The 20,441-nt window shown below is 37.6% G+C and overlaps 1 protein-coding gene and 1 non-coding gene across 2 annotated transcripts in view; both read right to left on the bottom strand.

Annotated features, from left to right (window-relative positions):
* Nucleotides 1–20,441, bottom strand: part of C15H8orf89 (chromosome 15 C8orf89 homolog) — a 70,618-nt gene that overhangs the window by 20,305 nt on the left and 29,872 nt on the right. Inside the window, exons 2-3 of the mRNA XM_049853719.1 lie at nucleotides 3,646–3,812; nucleotides 898–1,051 (exon numbers count right to left, since the gene is read on the bottom strand). Coding sequence (XP_049709676.1) covers nucleotides 898–1,051; nucleotides 3,646–3,772 — 281 coding nt within the window. The 5' untranslated portion in view covers nucleotides 3,773–3,812. The remainder of the gene's footprint in view (nucleotides 1–897; nucleotides 1,052–3,645; nucleotides 3,813–20,441) is intronic.
* Nucleotides 3,419–3,525, bottom strand: LOC126059092 (U6 spliceosomal RNA). The gene has a single exon (XR_007513357.1). It is a non-coding gene; the product is annotated as a U6 spliceosomal RNA (small nuclear RNA).

The following is a 20,441-nucleotide window of genomic DNA, read 5'->3' as shown; positions in this document are numbered from 1 at the left end:
GGTCAATCTGCTCCAGTAAGTATTACAGCCTAGGAGGCGCTATGGGACAGTTCTATTCTGTCATATGAGGTCATCGTGAGTTGGAATTGACTCGAAGGCACACAACAACAACAAAAAAGTTCACATGGCAAGAAGATAATATGAAAATATAAACCTCCCCGCCAAAGAAAGTTGCAACTCAGAATATTACAAGTCCTTTGTCTTTTTTTTATGCTGGCAAAGTGAACAAACATTAGACAATCAATAAATATCCAATAAATAAACAAATGAATAAAGCATAGCAGAAACTGAACAGAATATGAAACTGTCTTATTAACTAACACACAGATCCCTTTGGAGACAGGGTTTTCTTTAGATGATATGCCAGTCAGTCTGATTTACAGAAGGAAAGGTATCGATAATAAGGTGTTTAATTGTCAGTGGGACTTTTCTGGTTGATAAATTCATTCCTGATAGTCAATGCTGAGTCCCATGGAGGCTGGCATCCCATTCAGAATCCCTCCTCCCACTTCTTCCAGTCAGACTGGAAACGAAACACAAGGTCCTATGCTCGGGGGACAGAAATGTTAACATTGTAGGGTTGATTTTTTTTTTTTTTTTTTTAATCGCTAAAAATGCCAGTGCTCTCATGGACATGATCTAGGCTAGGGCAATAAAGATTTTTAAAAGTCCTTAAATGCTTTTTAGCAATACCACTTGAAAACAGAGAAAAGTGCTTATTTGTCAAACTGAGTAAAATTGTTAACTTGTCTAACTGAATAAAATTGTTGACTTTGATTAAATCCCTTATAGAAAAAAAATTAGTAGGCAAGAAATATCAAAATTCACTAGCCAGAAAAATCTCTACATACAGCAATATTGCAAACAGTAAATGTTCAAAAAGAGAGTAAGATCTACCTGACTTCGGGCCTCTCAGTATCAGGACGCAGCAGTCTTCTACGAACTTCTAGTGGAGCTGGACTTAGAGTTTTCTGGCAACTTTGCAATCCTGGTAAATATGGCATTTTGACGCATTCCTTGAGATCTTCTAGACCAAAAGCTGTAGTGTATTCTAATTGAAAATATTATCATAGTAATATGTATTTTTTTCTTGATTAAATTTATACCTCTTTTACTACATACTAAAATGCATAATAAAATATATCAAATCAGTCATTTAAGTAAAGAAAATTAAGCAATTCTAATTTATCTCTCACCTTTCCCAAGAAAGGGCCTTTCAATTCCTAGCCTACGGAGAGTAGGGAGGAGTTGATTAAGGGCTTGATCAAGAATTGGAATAAGGAAACAGGACAGGAATTAGGATAAGAAAAATCCTCTACAGTCAAGTCATTGTCCTCTACCTTCATGAGTTTCCTATTAGAATTCCCAGAATATTAGATACATTCACACTGAAGTAAAGTGAAAAAGCACTTTCAAGAGTCTTGAATTATCTGCTGTTTTTAATCTTTCTACTTTCCTGCTTGTGTATAGATAATTAAGGGTTGTAAATACATGATCATTTGAACTAGTAAAGAGAAATAAAGGAATTTCATTTCAGGAATTGATTTGAATTTTCTCTGTACAAAATCCTACACCAAATCTATAAACAGCAACACTGAAACATCAAGATTGCTTCTCCTACTGACCTCACATATCATCAACAAGGGCATTATCAAGCTAAAAAAATTTTTTTCAAAAAGAAAGCAGTAAATGGAAAAAGCAGACTAAGAGGTTAAAAAGCAAGTCTAGTGCGGCCACAAAAATAGCATTTAATGGGACTAAAGTTATACAAATGTTCAAAATGCTATTTGCAACCTTTGACTTTTGCTCTTTAAAAAAAAAATTCTCCTAATCAAAAAAATAAATGAATTATTTTTTCAGTGATTAGATTTCAGGGGTAGGGAGGGTGGATCAAGCTGGTGTCTTCTGAGTACCTTTAACTGGAAGATGGTAAGGAAGTTGAAAAAAACGTACAGCAACACACTCAACAGCAGGAGGGATGGGATAGTTCAGTAGCTTGCATTTTGCTATTTTTAAGAATTATATATCCATTAATAAAGCAGAAGGTAGAAACCATGATAAACAAATACAAACAATCACAGGTTGAAATTGAGGGTGTAAAGCTATTAATTAATACACACATACACATGTCAAAAGTTCTCAAACTAGTATTTATTGAGCAAATATAGGATATTAGATACTCTACATATAACTCACTGAAAAATAAAGTTTTGGCAGAGCTTTATACTGTATACTTAAACATCTGGAGTATCTTAAAATAGAAAAACCAACTTGAGGTCATTAAAAACAAACATTTATGAAAAGTTGTACGACCCAACATAGTACCACATTGAATACAAAGGGAAGTGTTTTAAAAAATTCGTTTCTATCATGAGCCACAGAATTAATTAATTTTATTTTTTTCATTGTTTTTTTCCAAAAACTTAAGATATTCTTTTTTATAGAAAAACAAAATTTATTGTGCTTTAAGTGAAAGTTTACAGCTCAAGTTAGTTTCTCATACAAAAATTTATACACACATTGTTATGTGACCCTAGTTGCTCTCTCTATAATGTGACAGCGCACTCCTTTCCACCCCGGATTTTCCAAGTCTATTCAACCAGCTCCTGTCTCATCTTGCCTCCGGACAGAAGCTGCCCATTTAGTCTCATGTATCTACTTGAACTAAGAAGCACACTCTTCATGAGTATCATTTTATGTCTTATAGTCTAGTCTAAATCTTTGCCTGAAGAGTTGGCTTTGGGAATGGTTTTAGTTCTGGGTTAACAGAGAGTCTTGGGGCCATATCTTCTTGGGTTCCTCCAGTCTCAGTCAGACCATTAAGTCTGATCTTTTTACTAGAATTTGAGTTCTGCATCCCACTTATCTCCTGCTTCATCAGGGACTCTCTGTTGTGTTCCTGTCAGGGTGGTCATTGCTGGTAGCTGGGCACCATCTAGTTATTCTGGTCTCAGGCTGTTGGAGTCTCTGGTTTATGTGCCCCTTTCTATCTCTTGGGCTAATATCATCCTTGTGTCTTTGGTGTTCTTCATTCTCCTTTGCTCCAGGTGGGTTGGGACCAACTGATGTATCTCAGATAGCCACTCATTAGCTTTTAAGACCCCAGATGCCACTCACCAAAGTGGGATGCAGAACATTTTCCTAATACACTTTGTTATGCCAATTGACCTAGATGACCCTGGAAACCATGGTCCCCAGGCCCCCGCCCCTGCTAATCTGTCCCTTGAAGTGTTTGGTTGTAGTCAAGAAACTTCTTAGCTTTTGGTTTAGTCCAGTTTGCTGACTTCCCCTGTATTGTGTGTTTCCCTTCCCTTCACCTAAGATAATTCTTGTCCACTATCTAGTTAGTGAATACCCCCTCCCTCCCTCCCCACCCTCATAACCATCAAAGAATGTTTTCTTCTGTGTTTAAACCTTTAAAAATATGGAAAGCTTCACAAATTTGCATGTCATCCTTGCACTGGGGCCATGCTAATCTTCTCTGTATCGTTCCAATTTTAGGATCTGTGCTGCCAAAGTGAGCACTTAAGATATTATTCTTATATAAATGTCACAGAAATTTTAAAACATCTCTTGACTGCTTAAAAACTCCAAGTAAGTTCATGGCACCATTTCTATGTTTAAATAAAATAAAAATGAAGTTACCTTTCTTCATCTTTTGTGTTTCTAGAACTGCCTTCCTCCAACTACTCTCAAAAAGAAAACAACCATCAAGGGAACTTCTGGTGACTTTTGTAGCCTTAAATTTGATTTCAGGAGATAGCACTGACATTCTTTCATCATCTCTTAATGTTGCTGATGAAAGTGAGATGCTGCTCCAGATACAGGGCACAAGATACAAAGAAAAGAAGACATTTCAGAGAAACACACTTTTTCTAACTTGTTTTCCACACTGCAGATTAAATACTAAGAGACTTAAATGATAATTTTTCTTACAACATGTAAATACACATTCTTTGGATTTCAAAACAAGAGACCTTTAAGAATATAGCAAAAACCTGTCATCAGAATTTTTTTTCTTTTAAACTTTAAATATTTTCATGGATTATTTCAAACTCCAGGTTACAGGTATTAGGTGACAGAGAAAGCATTTAAAGTCCAATAGCAACTTATCATCTACAAAACAACAAGAATGCTAAGGACTCTCTCAAAAACATTACCAGTATAAAACGCTTTTGTGTCTGGAAGGAAAAAAAAAAATCCATGCACCGTAGAAAATAAACATAGCCTCAAGATAGGCATTACTTTTATTTTAAACATGGGCACAGAAGAATAATTAATCATGTATCTGTCTACTTAACACAGTAAACATATATTTAATGCCATTGTCTACATGAAGTGCTTATTATGTACAAAGCGTTATTAAACTCAGAAGAGCATGCAACTAGAGCTAAGGCGAAGTCCCTACCCCCAGCAACTACCGTGATCATTTTTTGAATGCTTATTAGTTCAGGCTCCTTGCTGGGCATTTTATATTCATTTTTCTCTAATCTTCACAACAAAAGGATGAGAGATACTCAGCTATATTCATACGTTCATACAAAATAAATTTATTGAAGGTTTACTGCTGCCAAGAATTGAACAAGGCATTGGAGAACTGTGATAAACAAAACAGCCCCTGCCCTTCTAGGAGCTTCAAGTGTAGTCAAAGAAGTGGACAACAGTGTGTAGTAAGCGCTAAGATGGAAAATAATACAGGGAATCTGAATCCAGTTGTGGGGGTTGAGAAAGCTTTCCAGGAGGAAGCAATACAGGTAGTCCCCAATTTATGCTGTTACCAACCATACTTTTTTTTTTTTTTGGTACATCTTATGGCTAGCAATATGTACTACATACAATGTTGCAGCATGTAATTTGCTGATGTTATTCTCAGATGTGCACTCAAAGATGATCAAAGATCAGATTCATATACTGATAATAAAGGAACAATAATTAAAAATTGAAAAAAAAAAAAAAAACGGTATTAGACTGTTTCAGTATCTAGTGCTACCATAACAGAAATAGCACAAGTGGATGGCTTTAACAAAGAGTAATTTATTTTCTCACAGTCTAGTAGGTTACAAGTCCAAATTCAGGGTGTCGGTGCCAGGGCAAGGCTTTCTCTCTCTGTTGGCTCTGGAGGAAGGTCCTTGTCCTCACTCTTCCCCTAGTTGAGGAGCTTCTCAGGTGCAGGGACCCCATGTCCAAAGGATGTGCTCTGCTCCCAGAGCTGCTTTCTTAGTGGTATCTGCTTTCTTAGTGGTATGAGGTCCCCAACTCTCTGTTTGCTTCCCTTTCCTTTTATCTCTACAGAGATAAAAGGCGGTGCAGGGCCCACCCCAGGGAAACTCCCTTACATTGGAGCAGGGAGGTGGCCTGAGTAAGGGTGGTGTTACAATCCCACCCTAATCCTCTTTAGCATAAAATTACAATCACAAAATGGAGGACAACCACACAAAACTGGGAATCATGACCTAACCAAGTTAACACATATTTTTTGAGGGACACAATTCAATCCATGACATCGACTTACATCAGAACTGATGTACTATGAAGTTGTAGAAACAGAACCTCATCTTAAGTCGAGGATTACATGTATACTGAGTAGGAGCTAACAAAGTCAAGGGAAGGAAGGAGGGAATAACTCCTAGTAGAGGAAAAAGCATGTAAGAAGACCATGAGCTAAGAGACAACGTAGCTCATGTAAGTAGTTTAATATAGCTGGTGTACGTTTGTGTCTGTGTGTGTGTGTGTGTGTGTGTATACAAAGAACGCGGGCAAGTATGTGGGAGGAGAGTGAGAAGATGGTGAGGAAAATGGGAAGGAGAAAGGGAGAAGAGGGAGATGGAGAAGGAGGAGGAAAGGAAAGGGAGCCACAAAGGCAGCGGCAGAGATGGGGGGATGCTAAGAGGTCCGCACACTCAAATGAAGTTGTTGTTAGGTCGTCAAGTCTGTTCCAGCTCATAGCATAGCAACCCTATGTACAAAAGAATGAAATATTGCCCAGTCCTGCACCATCCTCACAATCATTACTATGCTTGAGCCCATTGCTGTAGCCACTGTATCAATCCATCTCATCTAGGGTCTTTCTCTTTTTCACTGACCTTCTACTTTACCAAGCATAATGTTCTTCTCCAGGAACTGGTCCCTCTTGATAATATGTCCAAAGTACACAAGATGAAGTCTCGCCATCCTTGCTTCCAAGGAGCACTCTGGCTGTACTTCTTCCAGACAGACTTGTTCATTCTTCTGGCAGTCCATGGTATATTCAATATTGTTCACCAATACCATAATTCAACTCATCAATTCTTCTTCAGTCTTTTTTATTCATTGCCCAGCTTTCAAATGCACATGAGGCAATTAAGAATATCATGGTTGGGTCAGGCACTCCTTAGTCCTCAAAGTGACATCTTTGCTTTTAATGCTTTTAGAGAAGTCTTTTGCAGCAGATTTGCCCAATGCAATACGTCATTTCCTAAGGCGCTAAAACTTTGTCAAATCCTGGAAAGGTCATTTACTGTAAAATGAGAAAATAAAAAAGTCTTTGGATTTAATGATGAGATATTGGGTCTGCTATGAAACAGTTGTGTTGGGAGTTAAAGGTAAGTGTGAGGCCAGAGAGTAATGGACCACAGAGTGTGGGGTGGGCAGGCAGAGGGCATTAGAAAATCAGTCAGAGATAGCAAACAGAAGAGAATCACAACTTCAACCCAAGGCCCTTGGGCTTCCCCAACCTGACTGGCCAAGTCCTCCTCTGGCCCTGGCCCACACCCTCCTTCCTTGTAGAAGGGCTTAGAGGCTCACACAGCTTCCTGTTATTCTCTAATACTGCCACCACCCTCTCTATTCTTGCGGTTGATCCTCATGCCAGGCAACAAAGAGCGGCTCCTTCTTTCTTGGGTGCTATTGAAGATAAGTTCTTAGGTTCTTTTTATGTTATGGGGTTTATTTCTAAAGACTTGAGAAATCAAACAAGGCAACCATAAGGGTGACAATAACCTAAACTAAAATATGGAGAAAAATTAAAATTTCCAAAATCTTAGAACTCTTAGAATCATGACCTGGTGACTTCTTTCTCCTTTTAATTTGTAAAGGTGAAGATAAACAGTTTTCTTTCAGCTTCAAGGCAGGTCCTCCTCTTCCTCTTAGAAGCCCCTCTCCCAGAACAGAAGAGGTAATCAGGACTAACAATAAACGTCTCCTAAACTCCTGTAGAATTTGCATTTCTGAACACTCCAGACCAGTGCTGCACCAAGGAATAGGCCTCTTAAGTACATTCCTTAAAACCAGGTCAGTAGAAAATATTCTTAAAACCAAATTTTTTTAACAAGCTCACATGATAAACACATGAGGGTTCCTTATGTTATCATCTCTACACTTTTGTGTACGTTGGAAATCTTGCACAATAAAAAGTTAAAAAAAAAAAAAGAGCCCACAGCTGTAAGAATGTATAACTTAAAGAATGCATAGAAGTAATGAAAAGCCAAATGTTTTTGATTAAATGTTTCCTGAAGTCATGGTCACCACCTAATCTTATTGCAAAAAGAAAAATTAAGGATACTTTGTAGGGCTCATAAAAAAAAAGGGGCTGTTAAAAAAAAAAACACATATAGGAGGAGATAATAAAAAGAACAAAGTAGAAATGTTCTGGGGCAGGAAATAAAGAATTCACTCAAGACAAAGGCCTTCCTGAATTAACAGTAAAAGGAATCAGAGTTTAGATTAATTATTTAAAGCTAATACCCACAAAATAATCACTATATTTAAAAACAAACAAACACATTGCTATCAATTCCAACTCATAGCAACCCTATAGGACAGAGTAGAATAGGCCCATAGGGTTTTCAAGGAGCAACTGGTCGTTGCAAACTGCCAACCTTTTGGTTAGCAGCCAAGCTCTTAACCACTGAGCCACCAGGGCTCCAGGAGAAAGTGGCCTATATTTAAACATTTTTGTATTAAATATATTCCATATATTTTAAATGGAGTTTCTCTTTTTACCACCTGGTTTACAACTAGAAGGAAATGTTAAATGTTTGTTCCCTGATTCACTGTTCATCCATCCTTTGCCCATCCATTCATTCATTTAACAAAAATTTGTTGAATGTCAATCGGGAACTGATATATTCAGGCACTGAAGATGTAATAGTGAACCAAATCAGATAAGATCCCTGTCCTCCTGAAGCTTATTCGGGGTACTCAGACGACAAGGAAGCAAATAAATGAACAAAGGTTAATTCAGATAAACTTAAGTAGAAAGAAAGTAATTCATCATGGTGAGGTACTTTAGACAGGGTGGATAAGGAAGGTCTCATATGTGAAACGAACTTGAGCCGAGATGTGAGTGGGCCGGAAGTAGCCAGAGATGCCAATATCTGGAGAAATTCTAAGGAGGAAGCACATTCTCCACAGAGAGAATAGTGCGTGCAAAAGCCCCAAAGCAAAAATGAGCTTAGTGTGTTCTAAGGTAGATCTGAGCCACAAGCCATGTGTAGTTATTGAGCACTTTAAATGTGGCTACTCTAAATTGAGATATACTCTCAGTATGAAGGAAACCCTGGTGGTGTAGTGGTTAACTGCTACAGCTGCTAACCAAGAGGTCGGCAGTTCAAATCCGCCAGGTGCTCCTTGGAAACTCTATGTGGCAGTTCTACTTTTTGTCTCAGTATGAAACAAGGCTCCAAGAATTGACGGAATACCAATTGAGATGTTTCAATAACTGAATGCAAAGCTAAAAGTGCTCAGTCATCTAAGCCAAGAAATGTAGACTACAGCTACCTGGCCAATCAACTTGAAGAGATCTATATCTGTACCCATTTCAAAGAAAGGAGATCCAAAAGAATGCAGAAATTATCAAAAAAAATCATTAATATCACATGCAAGTAAATTTTTGCTTAAGATAATTCAAAAATGGTTGCAGCAGTGCATTGACAGGGAGCTTCCAGAAATTCAAGCCAGATTCAGAAGAGGATGTGGAACAAGGGATATCATTGCTGATATCAGATAGATCTTGGCTGAAAGTAGAGAATACCAGAAAGTTGTTTACCTGTGTTTTACTGACTATGCAAAGGCATTTGACTGTGTGGGTCATAATAAATTATGGATAATGTTGCAAAGAATAGGAATTCCAGAACACTTGTGCTCATGCAGAACCTATAAGTAGACCAAGAGGCAGTCTTTCAAAAAGAACAAGAGGATCCTGAGTGGTTTAAAATCAGGAATAGTGTGCATCAGGGTTATATCCTTTCACCATGCTTATTCAATCTGTATGTTGAGCAAATATTCAAGAAGCTGGACTATATGAAGAAGAATGGGGCATCAGAATTAGAGGAAGACTCATTAACAACCTTTGATATGCAGATGACACAATCTTGCTTGCTGAAAGTGATAAACGAAGAAAATATTGAAGTTGTCAAGGATTTCATTTTACTTGGATCCACAATCAATGCCCATGGAGGTAGCAATCAAAACATCAAAAGACGTATTGTGTTGGGCAAGTCTGCTGCAAAAGACCTCTTTAAAGCCTTGAAAAGAAATCACTTTAAGGATTAAGGTGCACCTGACCCAAGCCATCATATTTTCAACAGCCACATATGCAGGCAAAAGCTGGACAATGAATAAATGCATTTGAACTATGGTGTTGGTGAAGAATATTGAATATACCATGGACTGCCAGAAGAATGAACAAATCTGTCTTGGAAGAAGTACAGCCAGAATGCTCCTTAGAAGGGAGGATAGGTGAGACTTCATCTCACATACTATGGACATGTTATCAGGAGGGATCAGTCCCTGAAGAAGGACATCATACTTGGTAAAGTAAAGGGTCTTCAAAAGAGATGAAGACCCTCAACAAAATGGATTGACACAGTAGCGGTAACAATGGGCTCAAGCACAGCAATGATTGTGAGGATAGTGAAGGACTGGGCAGTGTTTCATTCTGTAGCATATAGGGTCGCTATGTTGACACCTAACAACACATAACTAAGACAGTGATGGCAGGTTTTTTTTAATTTAAATCAGAGTTCTGAAAAATACTTCAGCAATCCAAAATTCAATTTACAAATAAATACATCTGATGGTTTTCTTAAATGTCTAGTAATTTATCTATCTTGCTTAATCTTAACTATGTAGAATATTTGTAATTCTTTTTTTTTCTTTGAGGTTTCTATTTAAAAGGTTACATTCTATAATGCCACATCATCTCAATTGTACTTTCAAAAAAGCTTATCTATTTTTTTTCACCATCTAGAAATAACTTCTGAAGCACTTACTAATGAAGATCAAAGAACACAGCCTTCAGTATGGATTACACCTCAACAAAAAGAAAACAAAAATCCTCACAACTGGACCAATGAGCACCATCATGATAAACGGAGAAAAGATTGAAGTTGTCAAGGATCTCATTTTACTTGGATCCACAATCAACAGTCATGGGAGCAGCAGTCATGAAATCAAACGACGCATTGCATTCGGCAAATCTGCTACAAAGGACCTCTTTAAAGTGTTGAAGAGCAAAGATGTCACCCTGAAGACTAAGGTGCGCCTGACGCAAGCCATGGTATTTTCAATCACATCATATGCATGTGAAAGCTGGGCAATGAATAAAGAAGGCTGAAGAAGAGTTGACGCCTTTGAATTGTGGTGTTGGCGAAGAATATTGAATATACCATGCACTGCCAAAAGAACGAACAAATCTGTCTTGGAAGAACTGTGACCAGAATGCTCCATAGAAGCAAGGATGGTGAGACTGCATCTTACATACTTTGGACATGTTGTCAGGAGGAATCAGTCCCTGGAGAAGGACATCATGCTTGGCAGAGTACAGGGTCAGCAGAAATGAGGAAGACCCTCAACAAGGTGGATTGACACAGTGGCTACAACAATGAGCTCAAGCATAACAACGATTGTAAGGATGGTGCAGGACTGGGCAGTGTTTCATTCTGTTGTGCATAGGGTTGCTGAGTCGGAACCAACTCGATGGCACCTAACAACAACAGAAATAACTGTTAACTGCTTTCTCTTTTATACCACATTGCTTGTCAAAAGAATTTTGATATGAGAAGGCAGGAGAAGATGGCAGAAGAGGCAGATGCTTCCAGAGATCCCTCTTAGAACAAACAAGTGAAACGATTATATTTATGACAAGCTAGGAGCCCTGAACATCAAAGCCAAAGTTAGAAAATGGACTGAGCAGCAGGGAGAGGGAGAGACGGTTCAGAAGTGGAGAGGAGTTGCCAGACTTGAATCACCAGGAACCCTCAGGCACCATTCCTGGGAGCAGCTGCAGTGGACTGGTACTAGCATTTAGCCACAGTTTCCTCAGGGAGAAGCAGCCAGCTACACAGCCTACTCACACCTCTGGAACCAGAGAAAAACGGCACCCTCAGCAAAAGCTAAGTACTTACGCATATTATACCAAGCCCCCTGCCCCCAAGCTGACTTCAGTGGCTGTTGATTTCCTTGGTCCTGAGATAGGCCCTGCTGAGTGCCAGGAACCATCTTCCTGGCCTTGAAGTAGGAATAAATTTGCAATTAGGGAAAAGATAACTTGCCAGTTACACTAACCTGGGATGCTCAGGACAGAAGCAGCTCCTGTCCAGACATAAATGGTCCATGGACTTTGAATAAATTTCCCCCCTGCATGGACCTATGTGGGCATATTTTGGGAAAATAGGCCCTTGTTAGCAGACTGCAACCATTTCAGCTGTGGGGTGGAGATGTGGGTGTTTGATATTTGACACCGCTTTGCCTATTAAACAGGGTCCTTACCTACCCACATCAGGGGCCTAAGGACTGGTGGCTCCACTCAGGCCACCCAACCACCCACAAAAGTGGTCCAAGGATAATTGGTACCTCCCAGTCCTTACAACCAAAAGCATTGGGTGCCCGTGGTCCATCTGCAGAACCCACCCACCTCTATGCTCTAGGGAAGATGGACACGATTTCCTCAGAGACACTTGGGGGATGATTCTCACCCCCCTGCCTTGTTCAGAGTGTGACCCCCTGCTGCAACCAGATACTGGGACCTACACCAATCACCCTTGCCCCTCTAAAACTGTAAGACAGAGCCTGTACCACACACTTGATGACCAACTACCTGGACACCTGAGCTGAATCCACACAAGAAAAGTGAATGGACTCCCAGACTGGTATACCTGATAATAGCTCTTCCATCTGGGGACACAACGTCAGAGCTTCATAGGCGAAAATAATCAAGCTAGCTCACTTAAGCAACCCATTTGGGCATATCAAAACCAAACAAAGCAAGACGCTAAGATACAGTAAGCAAACATAAAATAAACTAACATAATAACTTATACATGGCTCAGAGACAACAGTCAATATCAAATCACATAAAGAAACAGACCATGATCGCTTCAACAAGCTCTAAAAACAAAGAATCAAGGGATCTTCTAGATGAAAGTGCCTTCCTGGAATTACCAGAGGCAGAATACAAAAGATTAATATTCAGAACCCTTCAAGACATCAGGAAGGAGATCAGGCAATACACAGAACAAGCCAAGGAACACACAGATAAAACAGTTGAAGAAATTAAAAAGGTTATTCAAGAACATAATGAAAAATTTAATAAGCTGCAAGAGCCCCTAGACAGCAATCAGAAATTCAGAAGATTAATAATAAAATTACAGAAGTAGACAACTCAGTAGAAAGTCAGAGGTGCAGAACTGAGCAAGTGGAAGGCAGAATTGGTGAGCTTGAAGATAAAGAATCTGGCACCAATATATTTGAAGAAAAATCAAATAAAAGAATTTTTAAAAATGAAGAAACCTTAAAAATCATGTGGGACTCTTTCAAGAGAAATAACCTATGAGTGATTGGCGTATCATAACAGAGAGAGACAACAAAAAATACAGAGAGAATTGTTGGCAGAAAACTTCCCTGATATCGTGAAAGATGAGAAGATATATATCCAAGATGCTCATCGAACTCCACGTAAGGTACATTTTAAAAGAAAGTCACCAAGACATATTATAATCAAACTTGCCAAAACCTAAGATAAAAAGAGAATTATAAGAGCAGCGAGGGATAAACGAAAAGTCACCTACAAAGGACAGCCAATAAGAATAAGCTCGGACTACTCGGCAGAAACCATGCAGGCAAGAAGGCAATGGGATGACTTATATAAAGCATTGAAGGAAAGAAATTGACAGCCAAGAATCATATATCCAGCAAAACTGTCTCTCAAATATGAAGCTGAAATTAGGACATTTCCAGATAAACAGAACTTTAGGGAATTTGTAAAAACCAAACCAAAACTACAAGAAATACTAAAGGGAGTTCTTTAGTTGGAAAATCAATAATATCAGGTATCAACCCAAGACCAGAACACTGGACAGAGCAGTCAGATGTCAACCCAGACAGGGAAATGAGAAAAATAAATCCAAGCCATTTAAAAATGGCTCAAAACAGGGAAACAGTAATGTTATTACATAAAAGAAGACAATGTAAAAACAATAAAGAGGGACTAAGAAATGTAGTCATAGATCTTTCATATGGAGAGGAAGACAAGGAGATATAAAGAAATAAAAGTCAAGTTTAAACTTATAAAAATAGGGGTAGATATTAAGGTCACCACAAAGAAGACCAACTATCCTACACATCAAAATAAAATACAAGAAAAAAAATAGAGCCTCAGCAGAAACAAAATAACAATGAATAAGAGGAAGAGAAAATATATAAAGATAAACTGCCCAGCACAAAAAATTAAGTGGGAAAAATAAACTGTCAACAACACACAAAAAAAGACATCAAAATGACAGCACTAAATTCATACTCATCCATAATTACACTGAATGTAAATGGACTACATGCACCAATAAGTAGACAGAGAGTGGCAGAATGGATAAAAAAAAAAAAATCCATCTATGTGTTGACTTAGAGACACAAACTAAAACTCAAAGGATGGAAAAAAAATATCAAGCAAACAACAATCAAAAAAGAGCAGGAATGACAAGATTAATTTCTGACAAAATAGACTTTAAACTTAAATCCACCACAAAGGATAAGGAAGAACACTATATAATGATTAACGGGACAATACACCAGGAAGATATAACCATAGTAAATCCTTACATGTGCAATGACAGGGTGTAAGATACATAAAACGAACTCTAACAGCATTGAAAAGTGAGATAGACAGCTCCACAATTATAGTAGGAGACCTCAAGACACCACTTCCAGTGAGGGATAGGACATCGAGAAAGAAGCTCAATAAAGATATGGAAGATCTAAACTCCACAATCAAACAACTCGACCTCATAGACATATACAGAACACTCCACCCAACAGCAGCCAAGTACTTTCTTTTCTAGTACACATGGAACATTCTCTAGAATAGATGACATATTAGGTCATAAAGCAAGCCTTAGCAGAATCCAAAACACTGAAATATTACAAAGCATCTTCCCTGGACATAAGGCCATAAAAGTAGGAATCAATAACAGAAAAAGCAGGGGAAAAAAATCAAATACTTGGAAACTGAACAATACTCTGCTCAAAAAAGACAGGGATATAGAAGACATTAAGGATGAAATAAAGAAATTCATTGAACCCAATGAGAATGAAAACACTTCCTATCAGAATCTTTGGGACACAGTGAAAGCAGTACTCAGAGGTAAATTTATATCAATAAATGCACACATCCAAAAAGAAGAAAGGGCCAAAATCAAAGGATTATCCCTACAACTTGAACAAATACAAAGAGAAAAACAAAAGAAACCCCCAGGCACAGGAAGAAAGCAAATAATAAAAATTAGAGCAGAATTAACTGAAATAGAAAAATAATTGAAAGAATTAACAAGACCAAAAGCTGGTTCTTTGAAAAAATTAACAAAATTGATACACCATTGGCCAAACTGACAAAAGAAAAACAGGAGAGGAGGCAAATAATCCAAGTAAGAAATGAGATGGGCGATATTACAACAGACCCAACTGAAATTAAAAGAATCATGTCAGATTACTATGAAAAATTGTACTCTAATTTGAATTTGAAAACCTAGAAGAAATGGATGAATTTCTAGAAACACACTGCCTACTAAACTAACACAAACAGTGGTAGAACAACTAAACAGATCCATAACAAAAGAAGAGATTGAAAAGGTAATCAAAAAACTCCCAACAAAAAAAAAAAAAAGCCCTGGCCCAGAGAGCTTCACTGCAGAGTTCTAACAAACTTTCAGAGAAGAATTAACACCACTACTACTAAAGGTATTTCAGAGCATAGAAAAGGACAGAATACTCCCAAACTCATTCTATGAAGCCAGCATAACCCTGATTCCAAAACTAAAGACACCACAAAAAAAGAAAATTACAGAGCTGTATCCTTCATGATCTTAGATGCAAAAATTCTCAACCAAATTCTAGCCAATAGAATTCAACAGCATATCAAAAAAATAATTCACCATGACCAAGTGGGATTCATACTAGGTATGCAGGAATGGTTCAACATTAGGAAAACAATTAATGTAATCTATCATAAAAAAATTTTTTTCTTTTATCATACAAATAAAATAAAGGATAAGAGCCACATGATTTTATCAATTGATGCAGAAAAGGCGTTTGACCGAGTTCAATGCCCATTCATGATAAAAACTCAGCAAAATAGGAATAGAAGGAAAATTCCTCAACATAATAAAGGGCATTTATACAAAGCCAATAGCCAACATTGTCCTAAATGGAGAAATTCTGAAAGCATTCCCCTTGAGATCAGGAACCAGACAAGGATGCCCTTTATCACCATTCTTATTCAACATTGTGCTGGAGGTCCTAGCCAGAGCAATTAGGCTAGATAAAGAAATAAGGGGAATACGGATTGGCAAGGAAGAAGTAAACGCATCTCTACTTGCAGATCTTATACACAGAAAACCCTAAAGAATCCTCAGAGTCCAGCAGAGCATCAGGATACAAGATAAACATATAAAAACCAGCTGGATTCCTCTATATCAACAAAAAGAACATCGAAGAGGAAATCAATACCATTTACAGTAGCCCCCAAGAAGATAAAGTACTTAGGAATAAATCTTACCAGAGATGTGAGAGTCTTATACAAAGAAAACTACAAAACACTACTGCAATAAACCAAAATAGACCTACATAAGTGGAAAAACATACCTTGCTCATGGATAGGAAGACTTAACATTGTAAAAATGTCTATTCCACCAAAAGTGATCTATAGATACAATGCAATTCCAATCCAAATTCCAATGACACTTTTTAATGAGATGGAGAAACAAATCACCAACTTCATATGGAAGGGAAAGAGGCCCCGGATAAGCAAAGCATTACTCAAAAAGAAGAACAAAGGGAGGTCTCACTCTACCTGATTTTAGAACCTATTACACCACCACAGTAGTCAAAACAGCCTGGTACTGGTACAATAACAGATACATAGACTAACGGAACAGAGTTGAGAATCCAGACATAAATCCATCCACATATGAGCAGCTGATATTTGACAAAGGCCAAAAGTCAGTTAAATGGGGAAAAGACAGTCTCTTTAACAAATGGTGCTGGCATAACTGGATATCCATCTGTAAAAAAAAATGAAACAAGACTCATACCTCACACCATGCACAGAAACGAACTCAAAATGGATCAAAGACCTAAATATAAAATCTAAAACAATAAAGATCATGGAAGAAAAAATAGGGACAACATTAGAAGCCCTAATACTTGGCATCAACAGTATATAAAACATTACCAACAATGCAGAAGAGAAACTAGATAACTGGGAGCTCCTAAAAATCAAACACCTATGCTCATCTAAAGACTTCACCAAAAGACTTTACCTACAGACTGGGAAAAAGTTTTTAGCTATGACATTTCCGATCAGTGCCTGATCTCTAAAATCTACATGATACTGCAAAAACTCAACTACAAAAAGATAAACAACCCAATTAAAAAATGAGCAAAAGATATGAACAGGCACTTCACTAAAGAAGACATTCAGGTAGCTAACAGATACGTGAGGAAATGCTCACGATCATTAGCCATTAGAGAAATGCAAATCAAAACTACAATGCGATTCCATCTCACTCCAACAAGGTTGGCATTAATCCAAAAAACACAAAATAATAAATGTTGGAAAGGTTGTGGAGAGTCTGGAACACTTACACACTGCTGGTGGGAATGTAAAATGGTATAACCATTTTGGAAATTGATTTGGTGCTTCCTTTTTAAAAAGCTAGAAATAGAACTACCATACGATCCAGCAATCCCACTCCTTGGAATATATCCTAGAGAAATAGGAGCCTTTACATGAACAGATATATGCACACCCATGTTCACTGCAGCACTGTTTATAATAGCAAAAAGATAGAAGCAATCAAGGTGCCCATCAATGGATAAATGGATAAATTATGGTATATTCACACAATGGAATACTACGCATCGATAAAGAACAATGATGAATCTGTGAAACATTTCATAACATGGAGGAATCTGGAAGGCATTATGCTGAGTGAAATTAGTCAGTTGTAGAAGGACAAATATTGTAGAAGGCCACTATTATAAGAACTCAGGAAATAGTTTAAACAGAGAAGAAAAGAGTCTTTGATGGTTATGAGACGGGGGAGGGAGGGAAGGAGAGAAGGTGGGAGAGGGACACTTACTAATTAGATGGTAGATAAGAACTACTTTAGGTGATGGGAAAGACAACACACAATACAGGCGAGGTCAGCATAACTGGACTAAACCAAAAGCAAAGAAGTTCCCTGAATAAACTGAATATTTCAAAGGCCAGTGTAGCAGGGATGGGGGTTTGGGGACCATGGTTTCAGGGGACATCTAAGTCAATTGGCATAATAAAATCTAACAGGAAAACATTCTGCAGCCCGCTTTGGAGAGTGGCGTCTGGGGTCTTAAACACTAGCAAGCGGCCATCTAAGATGCATCAATTTGTCTCAACCCATCTGGAGCAAAGGAGAATGAAGAACACCAAACACACAAGGTAATTATGAGCCCAAGAGACAGAAAGGGCCACATAAACCAGAGACTACATCAGCCTGAGACCAGAAGAACTAGATGGTGTCCGGCTACAACCGATGACTGCCCTGACAGGGGACATAACAGAGAACTCCTAGGGAGCAGGAGTGCAGTGGGATGCAGACCCCAAATTCTCATAAAAAGACCAGACTTAATGGTCTCACTTAGACCAGAAAGACGCCCGTGGTCACAGTCCCCAGACCTTCTGTTAGCCGAAGACACGAACCATTCCCAAAGCCAACTCTCCAGAAAGGAATTGGACTGGACAATGGGATAGAAAATGATACTGGTGAAGAATGAGCTTTTTGGATCAAGTAGACACATGAGACTATGTTGGCATCTCTTGTCCGGAGGGGAGATGAGAGGGCAGAGGGGGTCAGGAGCTGGCCAAAATGACACGAAAAGAGAGAGTGGAGGGAAGGAGTGTACTGTCTCATTAGGGGGAGAGCAATTAAGAGTATATAACAAGGCGTATATAAATTTTTATATGAGAGACTGACTTGATTTGTAAACTTTCACTTAAAGCACAAAAAAAAATTGTTTGATGCTATTAGTATTATTTAGTATACAATGGAATACATTTCATCTTCTTTTTAGGTTATCTTTGTTTTAAAAATACAGAAGTGCAGAGAATAACATAACAAACACCTGTTTCCCTCTCACCCAGGATTAACAAAGTTTAAGAATTTGCATGTTTGCTTCATATTTTTTTTATGAAAAATTCAAATATCTTCCCAGTCCTACTATCATGCTTCTCCTTTCAAGAATCTTTGAAGTCTGCTTTTATACTTTAACAACATGTAGATATAACAACAACAAAAACCAAACCCGTTGCCGTCAAGTTGATTCTGGCTCACAGGGACCCTATAGGACAGAGTAAAACTGCCCCGTACGGTTTCCAAGGAGTGGCTGGAGGATTCGAACTGTCAACCTTTTGGTTAGCAGAGTAGCTCTTAACCACTATGCCACCAGGGCAGTATAGGTATCCATTAAAAATAGAAGGAAATGTTCTGAGCTTTTATTAATTTTACATAAATTGTATACAGTTTTGCAACTTTTTTCACTAACTTAATGGCAAATTATATTTATACATATGAACTAGTTTGTTCATTCTAACTGCTACCTATGTTATGTAAGTTATATTAATATTTGGTTGTCCATTCTCCTACCGGTAGTCCTGTGAATCGTTTGCAATTTTCCAATATTACAAAGAATGCCACAGTTAGTGCTCTTGCGTATGACTCCTTAGACATGCGTGCTGGTGTTTCTCTATGGTACATTCCTAGAATTGGATTCACTCTAGAATTGAATTCACTTGCTCTTAAGGTGTGCAGATTTTTAAATTTACATGCTATTACTAAATTGTTCCCCAATGCACTCACAGCAATTTATATTAAGTGATTATACCAGCATGTAGTCCCATAAGAACTTCTGTTTACTCACATTTTTGTGTATACTTCTAATGAGTAGTCATTTCAATTTTTGCTAATCTTTAACAGTAAACAGTACCTTGTGGTATTAATTTTTGTTTCCCTGAAAATCAGTGTGTTTTGGCCACTTAAGTTTCCTTTCCTGTGAACTGCTTTGTTCTACTCTTTCCCTATTTTTTTGTAGATTTGTCCTATTCTTATTGATTTGTAGTTCTTTATATATTCTGAGCATAATTCTTTGAATTATGCGCATTGCAAATATTTTCTCCCACTGTTAGTTTATTTTTTAACTTGATTGTAGTGTCTTTTATCCTACCAGAAGCTTTTAATTTTGATGTAGTCAAATACATCAATTTCTTCCTTTATGAACGTCATATTAAAGAAATCCTTTCTATACCAAGAAATAAAGATAAATGCCAAGATCCCCTAAATGCTAGAGTCTGATTCTGAGCCCTGATATCTTATTTCTATCCCTGAGCCAATATAATACTGCCTTAATGTCTAAAAATTCTTTATCTGTGTTATATGTATACATGTACATATACATATACGTATGTATGTATGTTATTGTGTGTGTGTTGTGCATGTATATAAGCTTTATCTTGCTTAATCCCTTGTTTTGGTAAAGCTTCCTGAGAAAGGGTAAATAGAAGGTAAATTGTTTTGAGAACATTCATGTCTAAAGACTGTATTTTATCCCCACACTTAATTGCTAACTCAGGTTAGGAATAGAATTCCAGGTTAGAAATAATTTTTCCCAAAAGTTTTGAAAGCACTATTCCCTTGTCTATGTGTCTAGTATTGCTATTGAGAAGTCTGATGCCATTTTGACTCTGCCTTCCAAAATTCTGTTGATGTTATCTTTTCTATTATTCTCTAAATCTTTCTGAATTTATACCATTTTTTTAAATCCTTTTATTATCATTGCCATAGGATTTTAGAAGGGAGTGAGTTAATATATGTGTTCAGTTACTATCTTTAACCAAAAGTCATTTGATTTTTTTATACTTCCCCCTTTCTAAACTATCT

Source organism: Elephas maximus, chromosome 15 (assembly GCF_024166365.1).
Source record: "Elephas maximus indicus isolate mEleMax1 chromosome 15, mEleMax1 primary haplotype, whole genome shotgun sequence".
Lineage (NCBI taxonomy): Eukaryota > Metazoa > Chordata > Mammalia > Proboscidea > Elephantidae > Elephas > Elephas maximus.
This window is presented reverse-complemented; position numbering and strand designations above follow the sequence as displayed.